The sequence below is a fragment of the Daphnia magna genome, linkage group LG6 (genome assembly GCF_020631705.1).
Source record: "Daphnia magna isolate NIES linkage group LG6, ASM2063170v1.1, whole genome shotgun sequence".
In the NCBI taxonomy this organism is placed as follows: Eukaryota; Metazoa; Arthropoda; class Branchiopoda; order Diplostraca; family Daphniidae; genus Daphnia; species Daphnia magna.
The window spans coordinates 8741827-8769162 of record NC_059187.1 but is presented as its reverse complement, the minus strand read 5'-3'; the positions used below and the strand labels follow the sequence as shown (position 1 = coordinate 8769162).

The following is a 27336-nucleotide window of genomic DNA, read 5'->3' as shown; positions in this document are numbered from 1 at the left end:
CTCTCGAGACCCTGGGACTGCACGACAGATGCTGGACTTTATATTGCACCGCAGAAAAAACAAAAATGACTTGCTTTTATTAGTAGTCGCCATCTATGATGTTGTATACTGCATGCAATGACGTGCCTTATTAACAGTATATCTAATCCCATTTCCTTTTAGAATTAAATTGCAAGCATGGCGACGGCTCGACATTGATTTCGTGTCTATTGCACGTGTTGAGGGATCGTTCATCTTGATTTCTCTTCTCTGACTATTTCATTACAGACACTCGTCGGTGTGTGTGTCATTATTCTTTCATCTTTCTTCCTTTTTTTCTTTCTTCTTCTGGCGTTCACGGGCACTTGTGGATGACTGATGGTTCATGCATGGTTCGTGTGCCACGGCTACATTGTTGTGACTACTTTTCACTCTTGATGGTGATGGATGATGTAGACCACAACCCACACACGTAATCTAACATTTTTTTACTTTTCTATAATTGTTGTGATAACAATAGCCAAGTAAAGAAGAAAAAAAAATTTATAATCAGCTTCTGGAAAATGGCAAATGTTAACAGAAAATTACGGCGTAGTGCCACTACAGATTGATCCGTCTGCTTCACTTCCCATTTGGAGGGAAATGCGGAATGATCAAACTCAAACGTGGTAATGTTCGTAGGACACGATATTAGCTTTAAACTTGGACGGTGAGTCATGTTAGTGATTATTTAACGAATTATGAAATCACAAAGCACCGTACTTTGTTATTAGGCATTTTCTCTCTGCATATGGCTATGTGTGTGGTTCGTACCACGTGTTACGGAAGCCAACTTTTAGTTTTCCCCACAATCGCGACCTCTTCAAAGAAGAAAAGTTTGTCCTGTAGTAAGTTGAGCTTAAAGCTCAGGACTAACTTTTTTTTTTTTTTATTACTACAGATTTTGGTCCCAAATCCTTTGAGTCTATACTGGTGTGATGAGGCTCATTATACAGCTAATCAAAGTTGCCAAAAGGTACAGCATGGGTTGGGTATAGTCATACAATGATGGAACCCGGTAAGTTCTGTGATCTGCCCTGTGTGTGATGAAGTTTCATGATTTCCCAGCAGGATGAACCCGCTTCTTAGCCTGATTTGGATTGCCATGAGCATCCTATCTCAGAGATGGGAGGACGAAAAGTCGTTATATGCCCGCGAATACTTTATACGACCGCCGTAGAAAGAAGAACGTGTACCGTAATATTTCAAGCCTCACTTCCGAGCTTGAAGAGTTAAGCCTCAAGGGCTTCGAAAGTGAATGCCTCACGATGGCCAAGCATTTCAACGGGTAAAACAGGAAAACCCGGCAGTGAAGCTTTATTCGGGTGAGATAAAAACGCGTGAGAATGATCGCCTTTCACCATAAAACTTGACGACTATTGTTATTAATGTCACTACAGCACTGTATCTTTCTTTCACAGATTAGAGTTGATCTTGAAGCAGTGGAAAGAAAGGTAAAGATAAAGTTATATTGAGTCTTTTTTGGCTCTTGGTAACAAAAAATCGAGTTATTCTTCATTCCCTAGTTACGACCCATTTGTCGCCATTTTGGTCCACAACTTATTTGTTTCTGTTACGTCATGGAAAAGTTTCTAGGCAGACTCGCATCGTCGTCATCGTCGTCCAACGTATAATTCAGAAAGAAAAAACGAAGCTGCTTGGGTGTGTATGGTACAACTGTATATAGATCTCACCTTACCAGCCTGCCCGACCGCGCAGTGCATAAATTACGAAGCTCAGAGTCAATCCATCATGGGACAAAAGGCATGGGATCTTCTGTGCCAGTCGCAGAGTCACCCAGGTCTCTCGTAACGTGTCCCGCCCCAATAAGGTCAGTACCTTGGTACCGAATCTCTTCTTTGCCCAACCATGGGCAGAACAGTGTGTAAGAGAGAGAGAGAAAAAAGAATGATATCTCATCTAAATCCTTTTCTAATGCCATAACAGGTCAAGAAAATAAAATAGCTGTTTTTGTCTCTCCTCCTTTCTCTTTCTCATCCGTTGCATCTCTGATGAACGACAAAAGGAGCCAGCAGCAGTTTGAGAAGTAGACGAAAAGCTTTTTGACTCCCGAGGAAAATATTTCGCCCCACCTTCCCCTCTGGCACGAGGTATAAGTAACTTTAACATGGTCCCCCACAGTTCTTTGTAATATGTTAACATATTTATGTGCATACCTATTTTTCTTTTCATGTTGCACCCCTTTTTTCTAGGTAATGAGCATGGTAATCTGTTAGATGAGGAAAATAGGGCCTTCAAAACTACCCTGTTCACAGTCATCATCAATCTGGAGATGATTGGATTCGATGAGACGAGGATTTCTTTCAACAACGGTAAGGGACAATCCTATTCGCCCATTAATGAGAAAGAGATGACACTCACTTTTTTCCCCCTCTTCTCAATCTAGAAAGGCAAAAGCTTCAATTTTAATCCGACAAGAGTCGTGAGCTAAAGCTTCCACTGTCATCAGCTTAAATCCGACTTTCACTCTGTAGCTCTACGGTAAGAGATTTTTCATTCAGAGAGAAATGTAAAAGACTTGTCATACTCGTCTAGGATTTAAAGCCCAGATGTTGGCCGTTACATATAGAGCAAGAGATTCTATTGGTCTCGTACGGAAGAGAATAAATCGACTTATTGCGTCGTGAATGGCGCCTCTGATTGAGTCGCTATTGCAACCGCTCCTCGTCGTCGACTTACACGAATAGACGGCCAATCATTCTGGCAACCTAGTATATTGGATCACTTTCAATTCCCTGTAATCAGCGTGTACAACGGTACTGCCCCATTTTTTTTTCTTTCTGGCGTTGTTCGTGCGTGCAGAGCGTTCCAAACAAACGACCCCTACCTAATAATAATATCTCACTGTGTCTATCTTTTTGCAGAGAAACTCCACAACATTGAAACTTATCGCCGACTTTCATGGCTCTTGCTGCCACGTGAAAAATTCCTCGGCTCCTTGATGCATCGGAAAAAAACGTAGGAAAAACGACCACCCAACTCAACCCGTCGAGTCTGGTGCCCTAAGGTGATGGACCGCGTGAATGTGACACCAAGACATCAAGAATTTTCGTGATCTGGCGCGGGGTCATGTCTATACCAAAGGAGAAAAAATTGATGGAAATCATTGGGCGCTCTCTATTGCGCCGGAAGGGAACGCCACAATAACATGACGTCTCTTTTTTTTTGGAGCCCAGGAAAGAAAAAGCTGTCGACTTCTTCTATTCCGGTATGTCTTCATTTTCTTGTAGCTTTCAATCTTCAGAAAAAAGTGTGTCTCTCTGTTCCAAGAACATTCTAATCACGTCCTTGAACGTTGAAAATTCCCAGCGTCATCTTTTTTTACCCTTCGTAAAAGAACAGGGCAGTTGTGGTATATGACCATCTTGGATCAAACATGTTTTTCGTATCTCTTCATCTCTAAAAAGCGTTGCGTTGCGTATGGCCATCGTTTACAGCTACACACACACACACCGGTGTGTGTCACAATAATCCCATGTTAGCGTTGTTATGGCACAAGTAGACGGGGAGGGATTGAGTTGAACTGATATGTGAGAAGAGGTTTTTGCGATCGATCATCGTCTTGTGAACCGGCAAAGTCGAGTGGAAAATTTCGGACACGTCACGCAACGTGAACTGCCAAAATGGCTGCTGCCGCTTCCACACACCGCTGACATTCACGAGAAAGTATGTGTGTCTGACAGGCAGGCGAGAGGCGAGAGTAGTAATAGTAAAGTAAGCTGTGCCAAAAGAAATATTATTCGTCCGGTCGGATGACTCCCGCGGTCGCCACAGATGGTGAATCCATCATGCCCCCCTCGTTTGCTGCCGTTTTGGCTGTTAAAAGTCTCGTTTTTCTCATAACTAATTTCATTTTGCAATTTATCTTTTGCAATATCGCATCACTCTTTTTCACATTTGCTGCCCGTCTCTCTCTCTTTATTTACACACCTGGACGACGGCTAAACCTTTTCCGCTATGTAAATAGTATACAATAATAGTAGTACCCTTCACGTTGGTCAAGAGGATGGTACAGTTTAGTCCAGAGTTCATTAAAGCCGTTGTGTCACGTACATCTTTCTCAAATTTGCGTCATAATTTGCCCAGGGTGTAGGCAAACTTTTTTGACACTTATTATCCCCCCCTAAAAAAAAATTCTTTATTTTATTTTTCTCGTTATTCACTGGTCTAGAACAGAGCCCATGTATATTCTAGCGGCGATATCAACACATTTAAGTTTTTTTTTTCTTGTCTACCCTGTCGCTGCTACGTATGGAAGTCGTTTATGGGGTAGAAGGGGGGCTAGAAAAAGGACTGTCATCAACAGTTCTCTACGTTCCGCTACTGAGCGCTGTTGGGTGTTGAGTGAAGAGCTTTTAACTAAGTTTGACGGCAGCTACGTCGTTGCCGCCGCCCTAGCGCATATAAAAATGAATGTCGCCCCTCTTTTTCCCGGGGTGAAAGAACACATAAACGGCCGTTCAAAGACGCTTCCGAAGTGCTCCTTTCCGTAAACAGAATTAAACGTGACCCGATGTTTCAGTGTGTCGGCCTCGTTGCGATGAAATTTGCCATTAATCGAATTCTTTTTTTGCTTGACTGGACACATGGTCCTCCCCTTCGTTGGTCACGTTCGTCCACGTTAGTAATCAGATGATAGGAGTTGATCCTATTGCTCTCTCCAACAGGTTCTGGACTTTCTTCCATCATACAGTGTCGTCCGTCCTTGTAGGGTAGATAATACCAAGGGTTTCTCTCTCTCTGACTTCCTATTTAAGACTTGATAGACGGATAAATGGTGCCAGCGATGACGTGAGTAACGGCCTTGTCGTTGGATTGCTGACATTGCTCACCTCTCTTGAAAGCGCGTGCGCATTCACCTAAAATCCCCCTTTTCTTTTACCCTACATCAAAAATCCGCATGGTCGGAGAAATCCCTCTATTCTTTTGGTAATCGATCAAACAATGAAACGCAAAGAATGAAAAATTAGAAGAAATTTTATTTTTTTCACTCGCTGTGTGCGTAGAATCTTTTTGAGAAGTACACGTAAAAAGAAATCATTACAATTGGAGAGGGGGGGGGGGACTAAGTGAATTTTTTGTTTTGTTTTGTTTTGTTTAGCCAACGAACGCAACCGGGGCGGGATATGCGTGTCGTGTCTCTGTGGCTGTGCATACAACCGAGCTTCGTGAGTGTCAGTAGCTGGACAGCTTCCGTCGTGTTCGGTTCACACTCTCATTCTCTCTCTTTCTCACTTTTCTATTGCCCCTTTATGTATTCCATGTGTTCGGTTGAGAATCTTCGATAGAATCCCAAGCGAGAATCCCCTTCCTTCCTTTTTTTAAAAACAAAGTTCTACGCTCATGATTTGATACATTTGATTGAATTTTTTTTTTAATTTTATCTTTTTGTTTTTGTTTTTTCTAAAGAACAAAAAAAAAAAAAAATGTTTTAGTTTGTTGTTCTGGAGCGATTGGAATCATCACCAGTGAAAAAGAAAAGCATCGCAACTGTTCGACAACCAATAACTTTCGTGGCCGTGTTTGTGGAGACTCGAAACCAGTTCCGGAGCAATTGTTTTCTACTTTCGTTCGTCCTTCACGAAAGATTTGATCCGGGAGAAAGAAACAAAACAAAATCAACGAATCAAGTGGGTCGCATGATGGCCGGACGCAGCCGCGTGGTCCGCTCCATCCTCGTTGTCTACCTGTTTCTGCTGTCCACCGGTAAGTCCTAACTTTTCCCTTCATCTCAGTTCGTTCCGCCTCTTCCATCATCCATATTTCTTTGTTCGATTTTTATTTTTTATTCTTTATGGCTATTAAAAGTGAGGGGATGGAGGGGGGAAATGATGTTTAAAAGATTGAATAAGATCGTGAGTGGTTTTTATGACTTAACGCACTCGATTCGTCAGGCATTTGAAATTTTTTCAGCCGCTTAAAAAAAAAAAAATATTTCTGATTCGTTTGAAAAGCGCCAAGTTTGAAATGGTCAGGAAATGTTACTTTATTCACGTTATTTTATATGGTATGCACACGCTCACGTATTCCTCCGTTTTGATAATTTCCCATCCACGCCCCTCACGTGTGTGTAGAGCCATAGTCTATTATGGGCGGGCATTTAACTATTTTCAAAGTGATATTTAAACTCTAAAGAAGAAGCTGAAGAAAAAATGTATAGTTAAAAAAGAAGGACTTTTGGATAATAACAATAAAGCAAGTTAAGAGAAGAAGGAAGGGCAACGAAGGGGCTGGGACAGAGTAGACGTCAAGGCGACTGTTTCATCTAATAACACACACACACGCAGTGTACAGCAGCACGGTCCCCCCCTTCCGTCTTCTTTCGCGTCTATTTTATTTACTTTCTCGGTTTTTTTCTTGGCCATTGGTATCCGTCGAGGCGTCGCAACTAACAGCCGGCCTCTATACCATGTGCCAGGCAAATGCCCGACGGACGATACGAACGGATGGCCCTTTTTTTTTTGTTTTTTATCTTTTTCTATATTATTTATAACATTGCCCTCATAACACAATTGGCACAAGGAGAAAAGATAATTTTGGTCCCGCTTGTGCCTATTTTTTTTTTTTTTTTTAACAGAAGGTCGATCCTTATTAATTGGATTTTCATTTCGGAAGCAAAGAAAAAAAAAAGGAGGAAATTAATTTTCGTCTGTTTTTATTTGTGGCAAATTCCCGAATGGATTTGTTTAGGTTCGAATGTTGTTCGTACAATTTTTGTTTTTAAAATTAAAATACAACGAGAGGAATGCGCTGCTCGTGCGTGTCTCCTCGCTTGGGGGGTGAAGAAGAGAGAGAGAGAAAAAAAAAGATGATGAAACGGAGAGACAGTGAAATGATTTGAGGAAGCTCGACCCTGTTGAAAGATTGAGGATAGGCCTCTTTTCTGTCCATCCTCTGTATATTTATATAAATATACAGCGATATCGCACACAGACTGTTGACTTTTCAACTCTTCCTTCTTTTTTATTTTGTGTGGTTTGCCGTCCAACCATCCTCTTCAATATCAATATAAACGATATTTTTTTTATTTTCACACGTTTTTCTTGTTTTTGTTTGTTTTGGGGGCCTTCTTTCTCGCCCAGCATCCGCCGTACAGCCGCTATTATAAATCTCTCTTTCCTAACCAACGATCTAAAAAAGCCTTGTTTTTTAGTTCATCTCTACATCGAGTCAGTAGCTCCGCTATCTCTCGTCCGGCATCCGGACCCGTTGCGTGTGGCCCGATGTACAGTTCGATTTTCTTCTTTAACGATTACAGCAAATGCTGTTTTTGTTTTTCTTTTCATGGCCGCACAGTAAGCCGAGGAGACGCACAAATGTTTATCCACCAATCAGATGGACCCGCAAAATTCGTGTGGGTGTCTTGGTATTTTATTTGTTGACCATCAGGGACGCGCTATATAAGTACAACAACAGCAAAACAAAAAGGGACGGACGGCTGCTGTTGTTTCCCACTACCAGTAGTTGTAGTGTAGCAGTTTGAACGGACTGTTATATATTTCTAGCAACTGCAAGCGGCGGCTTGGCGGTGAAGGCAAAGTTTTGTACGCAAATAGCCGTGCCTCTCAGCCGCCCCTCTCCGGTGTAGCAACCGCCAAACTTTTTTATTTTATTTTTATTTTTTTTTTTTAACTTTTGCTTATGTTTCCATCTCTTCCGCAATAGAAGAGGGAGGAAACTATCCACTTTTTCCATCGGCGAGAAAAAAACCAAAAAACTCCCACGATCTGCCGATGGATCCATTGCGAAAGGATCTATTCACAGACGAGGGATGTATTACACGAAAATGGGCCACTGTTTCTAACGAAAAGATGGCGCTTTGAAACTGAGCTCGTAAAATAAGGTGAGCGACGAGGGGATGCCACCAATTATGCCGGTACTCCTCCTCCTTCGCATCCGGGATGCCACCGGATGGCTTTCCCTCCTTTCGCACGTTTTTCTTTTTCCGAGTGCCGTGCATTTCTTCCACCTCTAACATATTTTTTTTTTTTTTAACTCGCACTTTGTGTCACAAATTCCTTGCCCACTTTGATGATCCTTTTTTCCAGAAGCTTCCAATGCGTAGGATTGGTTTTCTTCCCTCTCAAAAACCATCGCAAATCATGTAGACATGGGTCTCTGCTTTCTGTTGAAAAATGATCATCGATGGTATACCGGATGGACGGATACATTGAATTTTATTAATATATTGAAAATGTCGAGAGAGAAAAAAAAAGAATTCCATGCTCGTGCTGGATCCCCGTGATTTTTTATTGGCCGCTCCATTTACATGCACACACACACAAAAAGACGGGCCGATTGCAGTAGACGTTGATGGAAAACTGGCGAGGCGGGCGACACTTTTTTTAGATGATCGCATTTGCCCTGCTTTTTCTCATTCACTCTTGTTACGTAGACTCTGGCGTCCAGCTCTCACTCCAACTTTATTCCAGTCGACTCTTTGGCGTGTGTTTTTTTTTTCTTGAATGTTCAATGAAGCTCTCAGAGTGAGATCGATCCAGCTCCTCTTTTTTTCTTCCATCTCATTTTGAAGTCGATGGCACAGCAGGCGCCACTCTATTCGCTAGCCCACTACATCTTGATCGAGTCTTTCTTTAGCGTTGGGGGGGGCCGGCCCGGAAGAATAACGATCCCGAAAGCAAAATAAGAAAAAGGTATTTTGCGTGCATCCTATTTTGGGTTGAAATGAATTCAACAGCCAAAAGAAGAATGGTGTGTACACAATTTTGATTGGATTACTTGCGGCTAACACGGCGAATAGCGTTGAGTTATTGCTTTTTCATAACTACAACAACATCTTTTTTCATGTACCACTTGTGAATTGGCTTCCCTTGCTGCCGCTCCTTTTTTTCAGTCGTGTAGCAGTGTGGGCAATCATCAAAAGGCGATCGATTCCGTTGGCTAAAAGGATGATGATAGGGCCAAGACGATCAGCAGGAGGGGTCGGATTTGGTTTCTATGTAAAGAAGAAAAAAAAAATTTATATTAGTCGGCGGGAGTTCTGTAATGAATCACGATCGTCGTCCTTTCTTTCCCGCTGTTTGATGAAGATGTCTCGTTGATAATAGGTCCTTTTCTTTCGTCTTTTTTTTTCTTTTCCATTATGGTGTCGACTGGTCGTATTCCGATAATCAAAAGAATAGCCCCGGTAGAAGGAGTTAAAGAGATATATAGTTACTATTATGGGTTTCTAGCGATTAGAGAACAAAAAAAAAATAATAATAATAGTAACGTGCTCACATGTAATCAACACACACGTTAGGAGTAGCTGGCAACTTGAGTGAAACCCCCTGGAGTGAGAGAAGGTCTTCTCTCTTTTTCCTTTTTTTATTTTTTTGAAAATGTTTTGACACGCCCTCTTGTTGTAACTCTTTTTTTTTTTTTTTTTTCGTCTTTATTTTGTTTCCATTCTGCCTTTTCTTGTCTGTTCCCGTTCGCCTTTTGGGACTCGCTCTTTTATTATCTTTATAGTCGTGTTTTTTTTTAAAACACCAGGGCTTATTTACGTTGGCCGTTGGCCGCTTGAAGAAAGAAGAGTACCGGCTTGTGCAATGGAAAAGTCGGCCAGGCCACGCATTTCTTTTGTTTTTTTTAATCTTACCGTTTTCCAACATTTTTTTCGTTTTTTTTTTTTTTTATCGTCGCCATTGTTTCTTGCCAAGACATTTAAATTAAGAAATGAATTGTCTAGATTTAAAATCGTTCGCTCACTTGATGGCAAATGGATTGAGGAAATGACTCATCAAAGGGTCGGATCTTAAGGGGGGCACTTCACATTTTCTTCACGGGCAAGAGCGTGAGTGAGACAGAGGAAGAAAATGGACGTCACGAAGATGAATCGACATCCAAAATGATCAACTAGTCGAGTGGCTCGTCCTAAAGTAGCAGTCCCTTGTTGTTTCATCTTTTTTTTTCACGCTGTTTGAGTTATAATGCTACTGCATTTGACCGCTAGGTTATTACGAAGGCCATTTTTATTTTTACGGGGGGGTTGGGCCCCGAGGATCCAATCGACTTTCAATGTGATTTACGAGGTCCGATTTTTTATTTTTTTTTCTCACTTCAAACAAGAAAAACAGACTGAAGGAAATTGATTCAACCTGGGTGACGCCCTTTTTGTCCCGCGTGAGCGCCTTTTTTAACGCCTGATGGGGTATATACCTGCCATCGAAATGAGTTTGATGAACGGTCGGCCTTTTCGTGTGAAGGCACTAGCCAAAGGTTAAAAAAATAACCTGCCAAAACAACCACATAATAAAAAAAACAAAAAACAGGACCAGTCAAAAGCTAACGGACCAGCAACAAAAAAAAAAAAAGGCGGACAGGGGGGAAGAACGAAGGCCGTAGAAAAACTAGCGGTCCTCTAGTTTTACATAGAAATGAGAAAGCGACGGCCTACGAACCGGAAAAAAAAAAATTATGCACGAGAATTCCTTTTCCTTCTCATCTCGTCCAGCAAAATAAACCCAACGCCAAAGAAGAAGAAAAAAGAGTTTTCACGATAAAACAGATTGGAAGTTATAACGAGTTTTCTCGGAATTGACTTATTATGGCGACATTCTTTTTCGCCCTTGTTCATCCTTTTTCGGATTTTTTAATTTTTCGTTTCCTCCCCCCCATTGATGGGCTATGTGTTTTTTTTTTATTTTTTAAATTCTATGCAAATTAGAATTCGATAAGAGATAGACGTGGTCTTTGCCGGGCGACCTTGTCCCTTGTTTTTATTGGCAACAGTTCCGTCATCGGCGTGATCCCGAGTTGTTTTCTATTCTCAACACATCCGCCCTTCCACTCGTTTCTGAACATCTGCTCCGTCGTCGTGTTTTCTTCTTCCTTTCCCGCTGTCCGTCGTTCCTTTATCGTCTGCAATAGACGGCGAGACAATTTCAAATAATGAACGACCGCACGCACACGGAACCAAAAAAACGTTGGACAGATCCAATTTCGGCTTCATTTTTGGCGCAATCGCATCCATCAAGTCGTATAGTGTAGTTGTTGTTAGCGGGAGTGTTTCTTTTGATTAAATTAAAGGAAACGTGTTTGTTTATTTGTAATTTTTTTTTTGAAACTGTGTGCCATTCATCGATTCGCTTTCGAGGGTCGAACGTTGGCAATGTGATATCGACGACCGGTTTTGTTTTTCACGCCCTTTTCGGCTCGTGAATTTTGTGTGGGCCAATGAAAGTGTCGTGAAATCGTGTGACGCTGTCACCAAGACTTATGTCGTCAAACAGCAATTCCAAAATTATAGAAGGCAACGTGTTGTCTGTAAATAAGAATTGAACGACCTGTTATTTGTTGTTGCCTTACATGGACGATATCGTCTGTTCCATCTCTTTTGTTTTTTTTCTCTCGATTTTGATTCGATTCTTTTATTTTACACCTTTTATTTTTCCGTTCCCTAACCCTCCTTAAAATAAAACCAGTCGGAGAGAAATCTAAAAATGGAGGAAGACAAATAAGTGTATATACATGCACACTGTGTGATGTGATGACAAGGACACGGTTAGAAGAAGATTATCTCTAAACAAAACAAAAGAAAAAAAAAAAAACAGGACAACCGGGGGTCCGCGTTAATGAGTCAAGCGATCCATCAAACAGCGCCGGAAAATGAGTCGCTACAAATGCGTGACTGCGTCGAACCAGCAAAGGGGGGGCTAGTTAGTTTAAACGTTGACAGTAAAATTCCATTCTGATCTCTTAAGTTTAGAATTTTTTTTTTTTTCTTTCTCTCATACCAAATTTATGGTGATGATATATTTCATGAAGATGTTCCCCGACGTGAGTAGCAATTGAATTTTTCATGAAATTCTGTCCCCCCCCCCCCTGCTGTGAAACGTCGTGTTTTTAGGGATCGCTCTGTTGATTCTCTTCCGGTTGCTTCCAAGTTTATCCCTAAACAGCGTGTAGCTCCTGCTCGTATTGATATTCAAAACACACGAAACTTGTCGTCCTTTATTGTGTTACACCCAGTATCACGCCCAACACGCTCCCAAACAAAGTCAGCTGTGCTCCCAATCAGAGTTTAGTCATTCCGATGCGTTTCACATTTTCTATTTTTGAATTAATAATTGAAAAAAACAAGTGGAATGTTGACACTAGCCGTAATTGGCAACTATGTGTCATCGGTTGGTGTGTCCCCCCCCTCACTCTGTCCCTCTCTAAATGTGTCAACTTAATCTGCTGTGTGCGCCAACACTTTGTGCGCGTGAGTCATTTGACACACTCAGGAATGCCTCGAATGGATTTTCTTTTTCTGGTAACGAAATCAAATGCGAACGCCTCTTTCTTTTTCAGTTTAAGAGTTGGCCTTTTGTTTTGCCACGCAATCAAAGATGCTCTAAACCGTCCGGCATTCCCCCCTTTTTTTTTATTATTATTACATGTCGTTCGTCATTTTCATGGCCGCCGTTTTGTCTGTAGATTTAAATCAGGAAAAACATACGGAACAATATTCAAAAGTAGTAAAAAAATAAATAAATAGGAGGAAAGAAAATCCCTGAGCTTCTTTCCTCATCATTTTCATCGATATCGTTTGCGTGTTGTTTATTTTTTCCTGCTTTGAAAAAGAAAGAAATAAAAAAAATGTGTTCGGGAGAGATGCTTTTAATAGATGTGAATGATAAGGCAAAGCCCGGCTAACAAATCACGATGCGTAATATCAAACCGTTGGGAGGCGCTCGTTGCGCTTTTGTAGGGGCAGGTTTTCGTGGCACCGTGAAACAGTGGCATATGCAGTCACGCTTCAAAAATAGCGCGTCTGGCTGAAATATAACGGGATGGGGTTTACGTGTCGTCGTTCTTCGAAGAGAAATCATTTCTCACCTTCATCGCTCGAGCCAACCAACCTTGACTCAATGGGGTAAACATTTAATAGAAAATAGCGGGTCCCGAAATGAAATTCTTCGATCCGCTCGGTCGCATTGAAAATCGATGCTACGTTTCGGAACACATACCCAATCACCTTTGTTTGTTGTAGCTATTCAATTTGCTGAGGATTGAGACGCGTGACAGAACGTGAGTTCAACAAGAGAGAAAAAGATAATTTTTTTTTTTTTTTTTTTCAATTGCGTTTTGTTTTTACGGATGTCTCCGGTCATTGTGGTCGTGCCTGTCAATCCCGGCGACTGATGCTCGACACGCCTCTCCTGTTCTCTTTTAGATACGTGGAGAATGCTGCCACTAGTTTCTTACATTTTTATACTAGGTCTTAAATAGAATTGTTTTTAGAACTCTTTGATGACTGGGCACGTCAAATCAAAATGGCTCTTGTTTATTGAGTGTTTAAATACGTACTATATATGTACAATATGCATGTTTTGTTTGCTTTTTCGACCGAGAACAGAACTGTTGATGGGCATGTAAAAGGGACAACTGGCGCCATCCTTTCACGTCGTCAAGTGAAGCGCGAATTTTTCAAACTGTTATTTACACTATGCATTTTTCCGAGAAGAGGGTGACTGGTTTTTACGTTTGCCTTTTTTGTTTTTTTCATGTCTGCAATTTCTTTTGCAACTCGTTTCTATAACAGACTCAGACTCATTGACTGTACAACAACAAAAAAAAAGGCCTTGGTGATATCAATCTAACGACTTGCCATATGACGTTTGTTTATCGACCCTCGTTGATGGGCTCTTGATTTTTGGGGGGGGGGACTGCATTCTGAAAGTTTTGTTTTGATGTGTGTCAGTAACGAAAGGAATGATTTAATATCGATTTTTAAAAAAAATTTTCATAGGACATCCGGTGGAATCGAAAGCTGAACACTCGACGAAAGAGCACTCGAAAATTCGCCAATTAAGCGGAAATCAATACCAGAGCCAATACGGTATCGTTCAGCCAGAAAGTTCTTCCAATCATCGAACCAATTCGACTGTTAGTCGCCATCTATTTGCGTAAGTTTTTCTTTTTTTTATCCCGTACCAGTTTCCATTGTGTGTGTGTGTGGAACATTATCTTCATTAGTCAAGTCTTCCACTAGGATTCTCTTCTTTTCCATTTATTTATTTTTGGGAGACACTCGACTTCATTAACGAGTCTCATTTACAAAACCGGCCTGGCTCTTCTATTCTTCCCTGCTCCTTCAAACACAATCAAGTGGTCTGTGTTATCCCCCCCCCCTTTTTTTTCTTTTTCAGTCCACCTACCCCCTTCGTTTTCGTGGCATCACACCAACACAAATTTCCAGCGTGCGCGGCAATGGAACAAGAAAGGTTCTCAGAAAGAGTGACGTCGTTTTCATTCGGTCCAACGCGGGGCGAAGGCAAACTGACAGCGCAGCTACTCCTCCTACTCATTGTGCATGTCATTTTTCAGCGTGAATCGATTCGACGTTGATTCTTTTGTCTCTTTCTCTCGCCTTTGACATCGTTCCCATTGCCAGCTCGTTCCTCAAAACGTAGCAAGAGAAACCCCTTTTTTTTTCCCTGTTGCCTTGCTTAACTCGAAGTGATGGCCAAGTGCACGACAAACAAAATCTTTTCTTTGATCCTTTTATCGCCAGTTTCTCGCCCAGCAAAAAAAAAAAAAAAAAAAGAGAGGGAGAAAGTACTAGAGAAGAAGAAGAAAAAGAAAAGATGATAAGATTGTAAGATCCAATCCTGAGGCGGGCACTACCAGCCAACAGGAAAAGAGTCTGATCCAACTCTTTTGTTTTTTGCTCTTTTGTTTCTACCGAAAAGTTATGCGGACATTAGCTGGGACACACACACAAAAAAAAAAAGGGGGGGGGGGACATGGAACAATCGACTGGTTCCCATCTCTCTGAAAATCGGGACTTGTATTGCAGGCAACGAAACCCTAATCGATTTCCATGGCTTTCTTCCTTTTGCTTTATTTTATACTGCGCGCTGGTGGCGCCTCTTTTATCAATTCTCCCATTCCCAATTCGTTATTATTATTATTATTTTTTTAAGGGGGGGGGCCGCTTTTCATCCGTGATGATGAGAAGCGCAAGCGACTGTCGTGATCTGTCGTGATGCGGGACAGCTAAAAGACACATTTCCAGTAGGATGCGGGAGCCAATTCAAACAAACAGAGGTTTTGACCTGATTGCCTTCATCCACTCCAAAACAAACACTCTCAATTCTTTTTACCAATATTTATACGCGTTTCTTCCTTCTGTAAATAACAACAATAATAATTGAAAGAAAAAGAAAAAAGCTCTTTTATTTAATGAGTTTACCGTCATGAACTGTTGGTCACTTGAAAGTGGCTATTTCGTTCCATAAACCGGAATGGCCCTTTAAAAAAAGAAAAAAAAATTTATTGTCGTCTGCTTGTGATAGATGGAGCGAAATGGCCGTTGAATCATCCGACAAGTTGCCGCCCGCCACTTTAGCGTCGTCCAGCATCTCCGAAACGGCCAGGTCGTCCGTAACTCGTGGCCGGAAGAAAGCCAATGTTCCACAACGGAGGCAGCTTCAATTGAGGCAGAAGAAAGCGCAGCAAGTGAAGAGAAATAGCAAGAAAGTTGGCAGCTCTAACTTGAAACCCGTAAGCTCGTTGAAAAAGAGTTTGGATGACGAAGAAGAGGAACAAGAAGAAGAAGAGGAAGAGGAAGAAGAAGGCGATGAAGAAGAGGGTGGAGACGAAGAAGAAGGCGAAGAAGAGGAAGACGAAGAAGGTGGCGAAGAGGAAGGCGAAGAGTCGGACGTTGAAGAAGACAATGAAGATCCTGACGCGGAAGAAGACGATGAAACTAATCGGCGAATCAGCAAACCGACAACTACAACTACAACAACAACAACGCCATTGATCCCCACTGCGTCAGCTGAAGTTGGACAGGATTTTATCGACCATTCGTCTGAATCCAACGGTGCCGATAACCGCCAAGAAGCGGAAGGAAAACCAGCAGCGACATCTTCCGTTTCTCGTGAGCCCGAAACAAACGACAGAGAAGACACGAGGACTGAGCGGCCGCCGGCCAATCGGACGGATGTCGTCGAGAACAAAGCGCTAGACGGGAATGCAGCCAACGGAAGGGATGACGTCAAAGTAGACCTAATATCCGGATCTTTAGACGGTGACGTCAGCCCGTCACATGCTAATCAGACGCATGTTGGCAACGCTGAGAAATCAGAAGATGAAAGAGCCAAAGGCGATCAATCTGGAAATGGAAACATCGAACTGTCACCAGCCGAAAATCAGTCGGCGCCATCTCCTCGATTCGATAATGAAATCGATTGGCGTGAACATGACGGTCGCAAGGATGCGGCCATCGGTCTTTCTAACGTCATCAACGAAGAGAAATTACAAGCCGTGCTGCAGCCATCGAAAATTGAATCGGCATCATCGGAGGAGGAGGAGGAGGACGAACATGAAGAAGCCAATGAAATCCGAGCTCAAGTCCAGCCCGGAATCAAACCGTCGTCGTCCGTCTCTTCGAACGCGGTCGACGCTGATGACGGATCCAATGATATTAAAGTTGATTCATCTGAAAAGGCCGTCAAAGGAGGCCGCGATGAATCCTTCCGCGCGGAAGAAGACGATAGTGAAGAGGACGAAACAAACTTTCTACCGATGGGCCATTCTAGTGGCACTAATAAAAACAAGCCGGCGTCTAACGAACCGCTGGCCGGCCGAGCGATAACAGACAGCGGAGTAGCCGGTTCGGGTGATGAAGAAGACGAAACGAACGACATCCTGCCAGATCGTTTGGCCTCCAACGTGCCAGACGATGCGAGCAAAACATCTGTTTCGTCGGTGAACGAGCTGGACGAAGACGAGGAAGAGGAAGACGCGGTGGATAACGAAATTGAGACGATCGTCCCGTCCGAATCCTTCAATCAACCGGACCATAATAGGTTCCTTCACGGACAGACCAATTTCAATGCAGCCGTATTAGATACGTCGTGTGGACCGTTCACTTCGTTGCCCGTCATTCCAAACGCGGTCGTCGCCAAATACGGCAGGTATGCGTGTGTAATCGAAAATGTCGTCGTGATTGTGTGTGTCTGTGTGTGTGTGTTTTTTTTTCCCCCAGAAGGTGTCGCCATGATTCACGACGGCTGTTTTTATTTTGTATTTTTCTGTTTTTGTTGTTATTTCGCTGGGCAATGGAACACAACAAAATGTACAGGACCCGATGGCCTTCGCCGCCCTTCAATCTGCTGGCCGAGGTGATTTTCGAATGTCAAGACACGGACGTCTACCAGCTGGATCCGACGCTACCCGATCGCCTTTTCTGTTCCAATCAGGAGTGGATCGGACAACACCCGAAATGTGTCACCATCAATCGCCAACAGCAGCCGCACTTTGCAGTGACAGGTAACGATCGCGTTTCACTAATGGCCACCGTCCCACATTGATTCTTTTTTTTTTTTTTTTATTATAGCAAGCATTTTTATTATTTTATAATTTTGTTGTTTTCTATACTTAAGTTATTCAACTCATTTTGCCTTTTACGTTACGGCTATCCGGTCCGTCTGCCCGGTTTTCTTTATAATCCTTGCGGCCCGCCCAATCCCCTTCTCCTTTCAATTGATTAGGTAATGTCCTTGGGGGCATCAACGTCTTACTGAATGCTCAGAAAATTAAGGTAACATAAAAAATAAAATTAAGAGGCTTTCTCTTAAATGGAAGTTGGGAATGTTATTCTCTAAAAGACCATCAAAATGGACAGGAGTTAAGACGTCTGGCCTCTTTTTTTTCTCGCCTTTTTGGAAGTTTTTTTTTAATTTTCTATTTAAAAAAAAAACATTTCTACCCTTTCATTCAAATGAAACTGATAGGACATGGGCAATGTCGTGTTCGTGTGTCGCCCTGATGTCGTTTCCAATGGTTTTTGTTTCGCCGGCCTTTCCTTATCAACGTTTCGACATCTGAAACGATCTCCAAACGGACGACCTCGCCCTTCTTTTTCCTTCCATCTCCTTGAGCCTTTTAAAACACGAGAGATTTTCTGTCCATTAAACTAAAGAGAAAAAAAACTTTTACTTGACACGAAACATGCGTTTCTGTTTAATCTTTTTTTTTTCTACTTTGGATATTCTTATTTGTTTATCTTTATACCCTGGCCATTGTTTTCATTTTGTTTCCCTCTTTTAACGTCATGTTTTTTTGTTTTTTTTTTCTCCAATGTTCGGTTGCGTCTGCGTTCCGTCTCGTTTCAGATAAGACCCTGGCAATTTCCCTTGAATTTAGTCCAAGTCGTATAGTATATACTGTTTTTTGTTTTTTGTTTTTTTGCAAGATTCCATAAAGATAAAATAGGGAACACGATGATTCTTTTAATTTATGTGTCGGGCAAAATGTCAAAGACGATTTGGAGCTACTCGTCCGCGTCCAAGCTTTGGCCGTTACGTCCAATTAATTGCCGTCAGACTGTATATTTCTTTCTTGACGGTCTCTTCTTCTTTTTTTCCCCTTCCTTTAACATCTTTTCTTTTAAATAAAACGATATTTTATTTGATTTTTTTTCCTTCTTGATTTATTGCCAATGGCGTCTCAATTGCTATTTTAGACGGAGCCAGCGGTAATGATGAAGAGAAGGAGCTAGTGATTCCACTTACGTCATCGATATCGTCAAATGGAGTCAACGTCAGCTCGACCGCTGGCCAACAAATTAATGAACGGAGTTGTTCCAACGAGGATCGTGGAGGCTGCGAGCACGTCTGCTCTCAGTCTGCCGAGCCGGACTCAATTCGTTGCTTATGCTACAGAGGCTTCCGGCTGAATGCGGACGGGAAAAGCTGCGTCGGTATGTTCACATCTGCCCCACTTGTATTTCTTTTTTCCTCTTAAAACATTTTATTTCTATGACTTTTTTTTTTTCTAACATTATGCAGTTACCCTATTTAAAAAAAAAACAAAAAAACATTTCCCTCTTTTACAGATATCGATGAATGTGAAACGGGCAACGGTGGGTGTGACGACAAATGTTCCAATCTGCCGGGCAGCTTTATCTGTTCTTGTCCTGTCGGTTTCCGGCTAGCGTCCAACGGCAAGAAATGCATCGGTATGGAGATTGACTTTTGAAAATAACTCACTCCTTGTCTAATCATTTGTTTTTAATAACCATAACTTGTCCGCCCTCTTTCCGTCTGCGCATTTAGATGTTAATGAATGCTCGTTGCGCAATGGTCACGGCCCGTGCCAGGGCGCCTGTCACAACACTCACGGCTCCTACCATTGCAGCTGCGAGGATATGCCAGGAACTCAATTGGCAGCTGATGGACATTTGTGCGAAGATATTGACGAGTGCCGGACGGACAATGGCGGCTGTTCACACTCGTGTCTCAACACGCTCGGCACTGCTTATTGCGCTTGTCCCGAAGGCTACATGTTGGCAGATGACTGGAAAACGTGTGAAGGTCCGTCGTTTACGTTTGTTGATTATTTTATATATTTTTTTTACTCGTTTTTAATTTTTCAATTTCATTTTTTGTTTGTTTTTAATTTGAAGATATCGACGAATGTGATTACAGTTCAGATGATGATGATTCGGATCGATTATGTCCTGGCATTTGCCGCAATAGTATCGGATCCTATGTGTGCGTCGATCCGGATGAAGAATCAGTTCTTTGTCCACCTGGATATGATGATGAAGATGAAGATGGCCATTGCCATGGTAACCATCGTCTTCACAACTCAATTAATTACGTTTTGAACTGCAGAGTCTTAAGTTACGCTTGTCCAAATTAGATATTGATGAGTGTTCCTTGTCGAACGGTGGATGCTCGCATATTTGCACCAATACCGAAGGCGCTCATCGATGCGAATGTCCATCCGGTCTCTTTATTGAAGCGGACAACAAAACTTGCAAAGGTTGGTGGCAATACGTCCAAATTCCATTCAAATTCACTTGGCATTTTCAAATGAATTTTAGATATCGACGAATGCGCTTCCGATAACGGTGGATGCTCCCACACCTGTGTCAACATGCCCAGCAGTTACAAATGCACCTGCCCTGAAGGTTACACCTTAGGTGAAGACTGGACAACGTGTCAAGACATTGACGAATGCGCTGAATCTAATCTGGCAACGTGTGGCATCGTTGGCACTTGTTTCAACGTAATAGGCTCTTTTCGATGCCTCTGCCCGTCCGGTTACAAGGAAAACGACATGGGCTGTGACGGTAAAGGATCCATCGATTTATAGAGAAGGTCTACCTATTTAATTTTGGATTTGACTCTGCAGATATCGATGAATGTTTGATGGATCCTTGCGGATCGGGCAAGTGCATCAACAAAATGGGGTCATATACCTGCGCGTGTCACGAAGGTTTTCGATTTGATAACCAGACATGCCAAGATATCGATGAATGTAAAGAGAATGTTCCGTGTCTCGATGGCATTTGCGAAAACACGGTCGGATCCTTCACTTGCTCTTGCAAGTCCGGTTATTACCTGGAAAACAATACTTGCTTTGGTAAAACAATTCCATTTGGATTTTGAAATCATTTCAGAATTGTGTCCAACTTTTGTTGCAGATGTCGACGAATGCACCAATTCACCTTGTATTGATGGCACCTGCATCAATCAACCTGGCTCTTATTTGTGCCTGTGCGAGCCAGGATTTACGTTGGAACGGAACGTTTGCATCGGTATTAAGATTACCTGAGAGTTGGTTATCTTTCTGAAATTGAATCATTCACGTGTGTGGCACATTTAATAGATTTTGATGAGTGTCTCATTTCGCCCTGCATTAACGCCACTTGCGTCAATCAGATCGGCAGTTACCGGTGCGAATGTCCGGACGGCTACCTCTCTCGCAACAACTCCTGTTTTGGTGAGTCAGCATTCGTGAAGTGATGTTACCCAGCGATGCATTCCATTGTTCATTTCTAGACGTGGACGAGTGCCAATCCAATCCTTGTGTTAATGGCCAATGCATCAACACGGACGGAAGCTACTGGTGCCGCTGTCTGGATGGTTTCAAAGCTCTTGGAAATATTTGTTTAGGTAATTTAGATGTAGTGATCCTACGTGCGGCCAGTATTATTTAAAAATAATAATTTTGTGGTAGATATCGACGAATGCGAAACCGCACCGTGTGTCAATGGCGAATGTATCAACACACAGGGATCCTATCAGTGCGAATGTCATCCCGGATTTTATCTTGAGGATGATTCTTGTTTTGGTAACTGGATTACCCCTTTCGTTTATGCTATTAAATTTAATTAATATCCATTGCTGTTTAGATGTCGACGAGTGTCAAGCCAATCCATGCGCCAACGGCACTTGCGTTAACCTGCTGGGCTCTTACCAGTGCAATTGTCCACCTGGACACATTTTGGTGGATTCCCGGGTTTGTTTAGGTGGCTATGATTATTTGAATTTAAAAACAATTTAAGCATTGCTTGAATTAAAATATTTTTAACAGATGTCAACGAGTGTGCCACAAATAACGGGCAATGCGATCAGAAATGTATCAACACCCCCGGCTCCTATTATTGCGCGTGCGATAAGGGCTTCTATCTAGATCCTGAGTAGGTCTTCTTTCTCGATGGTTATGATTGGCATGCATTTATTATTCATTTATAGAAGCCATTGAATCGTTCACCAAAAACCTAGGTTTACTCATCTAAAAACCTATTTATTTATTTGATTTAACTCTTGACCTAAAATCAGCGTTTGAAACATGTTTGTACGATAATTTCACGTAGGGATAAACAACAGTGTCTGGATGTGGACGAATGCGACGTCAACAACGGCGGATGCAGCCAAGTGTGCCTGAATCGACCGGGCAATTTCAGCTGCGAGTGCCGTACTGGATACATTCTTTCGAACGATAAATCCAGCTGCCTGGAAATCGTGTCGGCCGTCACGCATTATTGTCCAGTCATCGAGCCACCACCTGGCGGATACCTGCACTGCTCGAGTCGGCCTGGTATTGAAGGTTACAAACCGGGAAGCACGTGCACTTTGCGCTGTCGCAAAGGCTACGCTTTCCGTCGACACAAACCCCAATTGACGTGGCAGGCCAACCAGGTGCTCAACAAACCTGCCCTTCTCCTCGAGGAAAAGAGCAACATGCTGTCCGGTCGGCAATCGAACGCCGGATTGGCCATGCTCCAAGGCTGGAAAGCCACGCAGGTCCGTTCTGGAACGACTAAAGAAGACTGGCAATCCGCCAATCGCACTAATCCGGAAGATGCCCAGAAAAAATTGAAAAGTATTTCTTATTCTTTCTTGTTCAATTGAAATTTGAAATGATAACATGGGCGGATCCACTGTATTGAATCAGGAAAGAACCACGGCAAGAAAAAAGAAAACGATAAACGGCAGGTAGTTGTTAATGCTCCAGTTCAGGCTGGCCTTCAGAGGAGAGGTCGACAACGGACAGATCAAGGTGAGAGAGTTAAACGCCAACTGCACGGTCGTCGTGAATTCCCCGATCAGCCGTTCCGGCGCTGTGGAGACGATGGCAAATGGAAGGGCAAGTTAGGATTCTGTCAAGGTAAGTTCAATAGTTTTTCATGGCCATCCGATAAAGATATTGAGTTGCAACTCTTCCTTCTGTTTCTGTCTCTTTTGTTTTTTCCAAATTTTAAATCAAAAATGCGCAAAAAAAAAAAATGCAATTCGCAAAGCTCTCACATGCCCGCCACTAACTAAACCAGCCAACGGAAGCGTCAGTCCGCTTTCATGCGCAACTGGCGACGCCGCACCCAATCAGCTCTGCTACTTCACATGCGAAACGGGCTTCCGCGTCACGGGTAATCCCGTCCGCACTTGCTTGCCCAGCCTGAAATGGAATCCTCTCAGACCGCCGCCTGCCTGTGAAAAAGGTAATTCGTAATTTGGGATACAAACGGGCTCCACCTTTTAGGCACAGCCCTAAAATTCAGCGGTGCTATTGAATTCCCTTTTTTTTTTTTTTCATTTTTTTATTTCATTTCTTTTGAAGCTTTTTCTTATTTTTAACTTCCTCACGAGCACAGCGACCCAAAATGCGCACCCACCTCCAATGTTTTTCGTTACAAATCCTCAAGTATTTGAGCGCTTTTAATGTTTCTCATTCATTATTCAGCTGCTGCTTGGGCTTCTTGCCATGTAACGGTTTTATTTGTGTGTATTTATAATTCACGGTTCTTTGCTAGCTGGGCAATTTACATAGGTCTTAACACACACACGTTCCTCTTTCACAATTAGCTTCTGCCAAGGGTAACAAACAAGCCAAAAAACCGCGGCTCAATGCGATCGACGTAACAGTCCCCAACAAGACGAAGACGGCAGGTGCTGCCATCTATGAGACGCCGACTGAACTTGACTGGTCCCCAAAACCAAAACACAAACAACCCAATCCTTCAACTACCCAACGTACAAAAGAATCGCCTAGTCAACCGAAATTCGAATTCGAAGTTGATTACAAACAGCCAACTCCACTCATTGGTGTACCCCGTGTTGAACTTTTCCCGTCCAAAGTTGTCGATCGCAACTATTTTCAATTAGCTTCAGGTAAGTCATCGGGCACGAGACCAAAACTGTCTGTATAGCAAATTGTAGCCACTTTCCTCCTCCTCCTCCTCCCCCTTCCACTCTATGGACTCCATCCGCTCCGACGGACAGGAAGAAAAAAGTAGAAAGCAGCTGGCATCCGTCGTACATTAACAAAACAAACACGAGGTCGTTAATGGTTTCTCCGTTCGTTTCGATCCGACCAGCTGTGAGCGCGATGAACGATTAACCGCTGCATGTCATTTTTAACCGACTTGTCATCGTCCGTTACTGGACTAATTTAACACCGTTGACATCGTAACTCTTCCCTGTTCTATCTTTTCTTTTGATTCTGCAGACAACGACATTTGATCCCACTTTGTTTGTTGGTTTTATTCTCCGTTTCTAAAGACTCTATTCTGGGTCAACGTGTTTGTGATGCAGTTTTAAATGGTTAACTATTTATATTAAAACTAACAATAGGAACGCACAATGCCGTCGTACTGTACAAATGATCGATTGCGTCTCTATTGGTGTGTAACTTGTAACTCTAGTCCATCCGTGGCCGCGTATCGAGTGCCCCAAGGATATGACCATTGATCTTCCACCGGGCAAGAGGAGCACCGAGGTCTTAATCCCTCAACCGGCCACCAATGTCGATTACGTCAGCCACGTCGAAGCTGAGCCCAGTTGGGCAAAGAAGTTGCGCGCAGAATTGGGGCCTATTCGCATGGTGATATCGTTCAGAGCCAGAAATCCGGCGACGGAATACACGGCTATCTGCTCGTTTGTCCTAGAAGTTCGAGGTACATCACATACTTCGTGTCATGCATTTGTCCCGGCGGACAGTGCTCCTGTCATTAGGAAAACACACGTAACTTTTATGTCTTGTTTGCTCGGTCGATCGTTCATTACTTTGTCGACAGACAGGGAAGCACCCACGGTGAAGAATTGCCCGCACGACATCCACGTCCGCCTCAGCTCGTTGGAACCGTACGCCAACGCTCCGTGGACCGACCCCGTTTTCAACGACAACATTGCCGTCACGCACGTCATCAAATCCAAAGTACGTTTGGACGATAGCTGTTTTTGTTTTGCAGTATCGATCAATATTTTGTTGTTTGTTTTGTTTTTAAGAAGATGAAACAACTGAATTGTTAAACATTTTAAAATGTTTCTAGGAACCCAATTCGCTGTTTGCTTTGGGGGAACACGTCGTTTCTTACACTGCGTCGGACGCAGCTGGCAATACCGCTCGTTGCCAATTCACCGTCCATGTTTCACGTAAGTTTATTTTCCCCCCCGATGACAATGAAAACGCAACACGAGTATTTAACTGCTTACATTACTATGAAATTGCTCCTGGACCAGCACGGTAATAAAGTTGGGTTAAAGCTTTGCATGTGTGCATGTCTGGAAAGAAAAGAAGAATAAAAAAAAAATACAAACAAGAAAATGCGGGTCGTAGAGAATACGGCTGGAAGACAGAAGGATTTTTTTTTTTTTTAACGACTATTCCGCACAGTGATTGTTGACTATGAGCAACACAATCTGCGCTGTACGCTGCAGCTGCATTAATGTTGTTTACAACCAAGCGTGAATGTAAAACCCGCTACATTCTGTTCTTATTTTCTTACAATATCAAATTGAGATTGTTTATTTTTTTTTATTTGTGTGTGGCTCTCTATTCGTTTTCAGCGGCACTAATTCCAGCCGAGTTTAACCGGAGCGAATCCTGCGTCCGTCTTGAATCGCCACCCAACGGCGATCTCAACTGTCTGTCGTGGACTTGGGGTCAAATGTGCAGGCCATCCTGCTCCGCTGGCCACGTTTTCTTCCGACCACTACCCTCGGCCGTCTACCTGTGTGGTCGCGATCGCAGATGGAAGCCCGGCACATCGGTACCAGATTGCGCTCGTAAGTGTGTACATGATGACGATCACGAACTCAGTTAATGTACAAACCAACTCCTTTTGATATCATTCGAGGTGCGTAGGGGGGGGGGGGATGTAGTCCCGCTACGTTCGTTATGATGTAGCAGCCAGTTGTTAATGAAGCTAGCCAATTAGAAACACGATAGAGAGAGTGGAGAGGGGGGTTGTTAAAGCCCACCCTCTATTTTCCTTTAGTCATCCAGAGAACTTTTCGTTGCTATAGCAACATCAACATATTGATCTTTTCCAGGCCCAACGCGGGATTATTCAATTTCTATCGGCGGTGGTAATATGTTTGGATTTTTTGTTTTTTCTTTCCTTTTCTTTCATTAAAGCAACTTCCATCATACCGGAAGGCGGCTGCTCGGTTGGCTGGGAAGAGAGAAGAACTGGAGGCATGCAGTGCGGTAAGTTAATCAATTTACCAATACGGACGATCCAAAATCGAAAGGCGGGTGTTTTCTATGTGTTACTTGATTCTTTTATTGGTTTTGTTTCGTAATTAGTGGGCTGCGCTCCAGGTCTACATCGGCCGCTCAACTCGACGGTGTGCATTCCGTGCCCTATGGGCACGTACCAAGACAACTTTTCAGCGTAATAAAAACATGCGCAAATTTTCCTCGTTTCATCATTTCTCTTCCTTTTCATTCTGATTGTCATCTGATTTGTGCTGACGTCTTCAATTATTTCAGGGGCAGCTGTAAGTCGTGTCCGAAGAAATTAACCACTTGCGCAATGGCAGCGAGACAGTGCACCGACTGCAAGCCGCCCGAAGAGTGTTCGGCGTCTTCTCAAAGGAATTACAGTGGAGCTGGTGGTGACGTAATCTCCCCCTCCCCAACGTTGTCTAAATTACCGACAAATCAACGACGGCGGCAACAACTCCATCAACGGCAAATGCGTCTACGTCAGCAACGCCACCGCCAAAATAACAGTTCCACAGCAACAACAACGAACTTTCGTCGAGTTTGAAGAAAAAATCTTCTCCCCTTTCGTCTAATTTGAAATAATCCCTTTTTTTTTTTTTAATATCCCGTTGAACTTTTTTTTTTTTTCTAAACCGCTGAAATCTCATTGAAAATGCATCTGATATAAACAGATTTTTTTTTTTTTTTTCGTTTTTAGGTTAAAAACAAAAATTTAGACAAAGATAAAATAAGAAAGAAACCTGTCCGTCTTGAAGTAGAAAGCCAGTCGATCCATTTAATTTTTATTTTTTTTGCGTGAAGCGGATTGCGACGTGAGCTGCTTTCTCTTCTCGTGTGTGTCTGAATGTGTGGACTGAAAAACAAAACAAAAACTAACGCGGAAGAAGAAAACAACGAGGTAATGCAAACTTTTTTCCTTTGATAAAAAAAAAAAAACACAACTCATCAGCGCATGGGTTTTGTAAGTTATTGATGTCGAGCCATTTGTGCCCTGCAATTGTCGGAATATTTGACGTTTGGCTTTCGCCGCGGTTTCCTTTCTCTTTGTCAATCCGATTCTTTCCCCACTTTTTGATTTTTGTTGTCTACATTTTTCACTTCCCAATTTCAAAAAAAAGACGCACAGTACACGGTACATTCTTGCAGCGCAAACACGACACGAAAACAAGAAATTGGTCGTGTCTTTCGTGCCAAGAAAAAATTGAGAAATGACTGGGAATGTGCGTGAACGGCGGTGTATGGAATTATGTTCCAAGTGTTTTTCTTTTCCTTTTTCATTCTAGAATTATTTTTGTTGAACAATTTTTCTGTGTATGTGACTCTGTGTATTCCCCCTTCCTTATTACTGTTATTATTTTAATTTTTTTTTTTTTTTCATTTGTTTCGTTGTTGTTTTTTTTAAACGCAACTTTTAAACGAACGGACCGCGAAAATGGGAACGCTGTTCCGCAAACTGAGATTGACTGATGCAACTGAAAAAAGAAACGAGTTTACTGCGACAAGCGAGAAAATAATTACAAATAAAGCCGAAAAGAAGTAATGAGATTGCGCGGA

The 27336-nt window shown here is 42.6% G+C and overlaps 1 protein-coding gene across 6 annotated transcripts; it reads left to right on the top strand.

Annotated features, from left to right (window-relative positions):
* Positions 1-593: 593 nt before the first annotated feature.
* On the top strand, positions 594-27327 carry LOC116925185. 6 transcript variants are annotated; one of them, XM_045174732.1, is made up of 39 exons: positions 594-688; positions 753-854; positions 920-994; positions 1090-1343; positions 1440-1472; positions 1608-1849; positions 1966-2129; positions 2232-2351; positions 2426-2520; positions 2575-2795; positions 2904-3247; positions 5449-5745; positions 13778-13934; positions 15327-16952; positions 17120-17307; positions 18503-18739; positions 18875-18997; positions 19095-19352; positions 19445-19609; positions 19684-19806; positions 19868-20116; positions 20179-20409; positions 20471-20584; positions 20656-20769; positions 20829-20942; positions 21007-21120; positions 21182-21298; positions 21364-21469; positions 21647-22155; positions 22228-22440; positions 22574-22771; positions 23136-23441; positions 23975-24226; positions 24347-24486; positions 24602-24704; positions 25119-25337; positions 25690-25761; positions 25861-25948; positions 26047-27327. In XM_045174732.1, exons 12-39 carry the CDS (start codon positions 5679-5681, stop codon positions 26324-26326), a joined length of 6483 nt encoding a protein of 2160 aa, XP_045030667.1. In that variant the 5' UTR covers positions 594-688; positions 753-854; positions 920-994; positions 1090-1343; positions 1440-1472; positions 1608-1849; positions 1966-2129; positions 2232-2351; positions 2426-2520; positions 2575-2795; positions 2904-3247; positions 5449-5678; the 3' UTR covers positions 26327-27327. The 6 variants fall into 6 exon arrangements, 5 of the variants coding, with proteins under 5 accessions (XP_045030667.1, XP_045030668.1, XP_032787723.2 ...); XM_045174733.1 differs by having other exon boundaries at positions 1087-1343; positions 2609-2795; XM_032931832.2 differs by having other exon boundaries at positions 1087-1343.
* Positions 27328-27336: the final 9 nt, after the last annotated feature.

What these genes read in the sequence shown, in the direction of transcription:
- LOC116925185 (XM_045174732.1), top strand. Translation starts at nt 5,679, where the DNA reads ATGATGGCCGGACGCAGCCGCGTGGTCCGCTCCATCCTCGTTGTCTAC. An exon ending in TGACTGGAAAACGTGTGAAG is followed by an intron (nt 19,353 to 19,444) that starts GTCCGTCGTTTA and finishes TTTAATTTGAAG; the next exon opens with ATATCGACGAATGTGATTAC. An exon ending in GGATTCCCGGGTTTGTTTAG is followed by an intron (nt 21,299 to 21,363) that starts GTGGCTATGATT and finishes TATTTTTAACAG; the next exon opens with ATGTCAACGAGTGTGCCACA.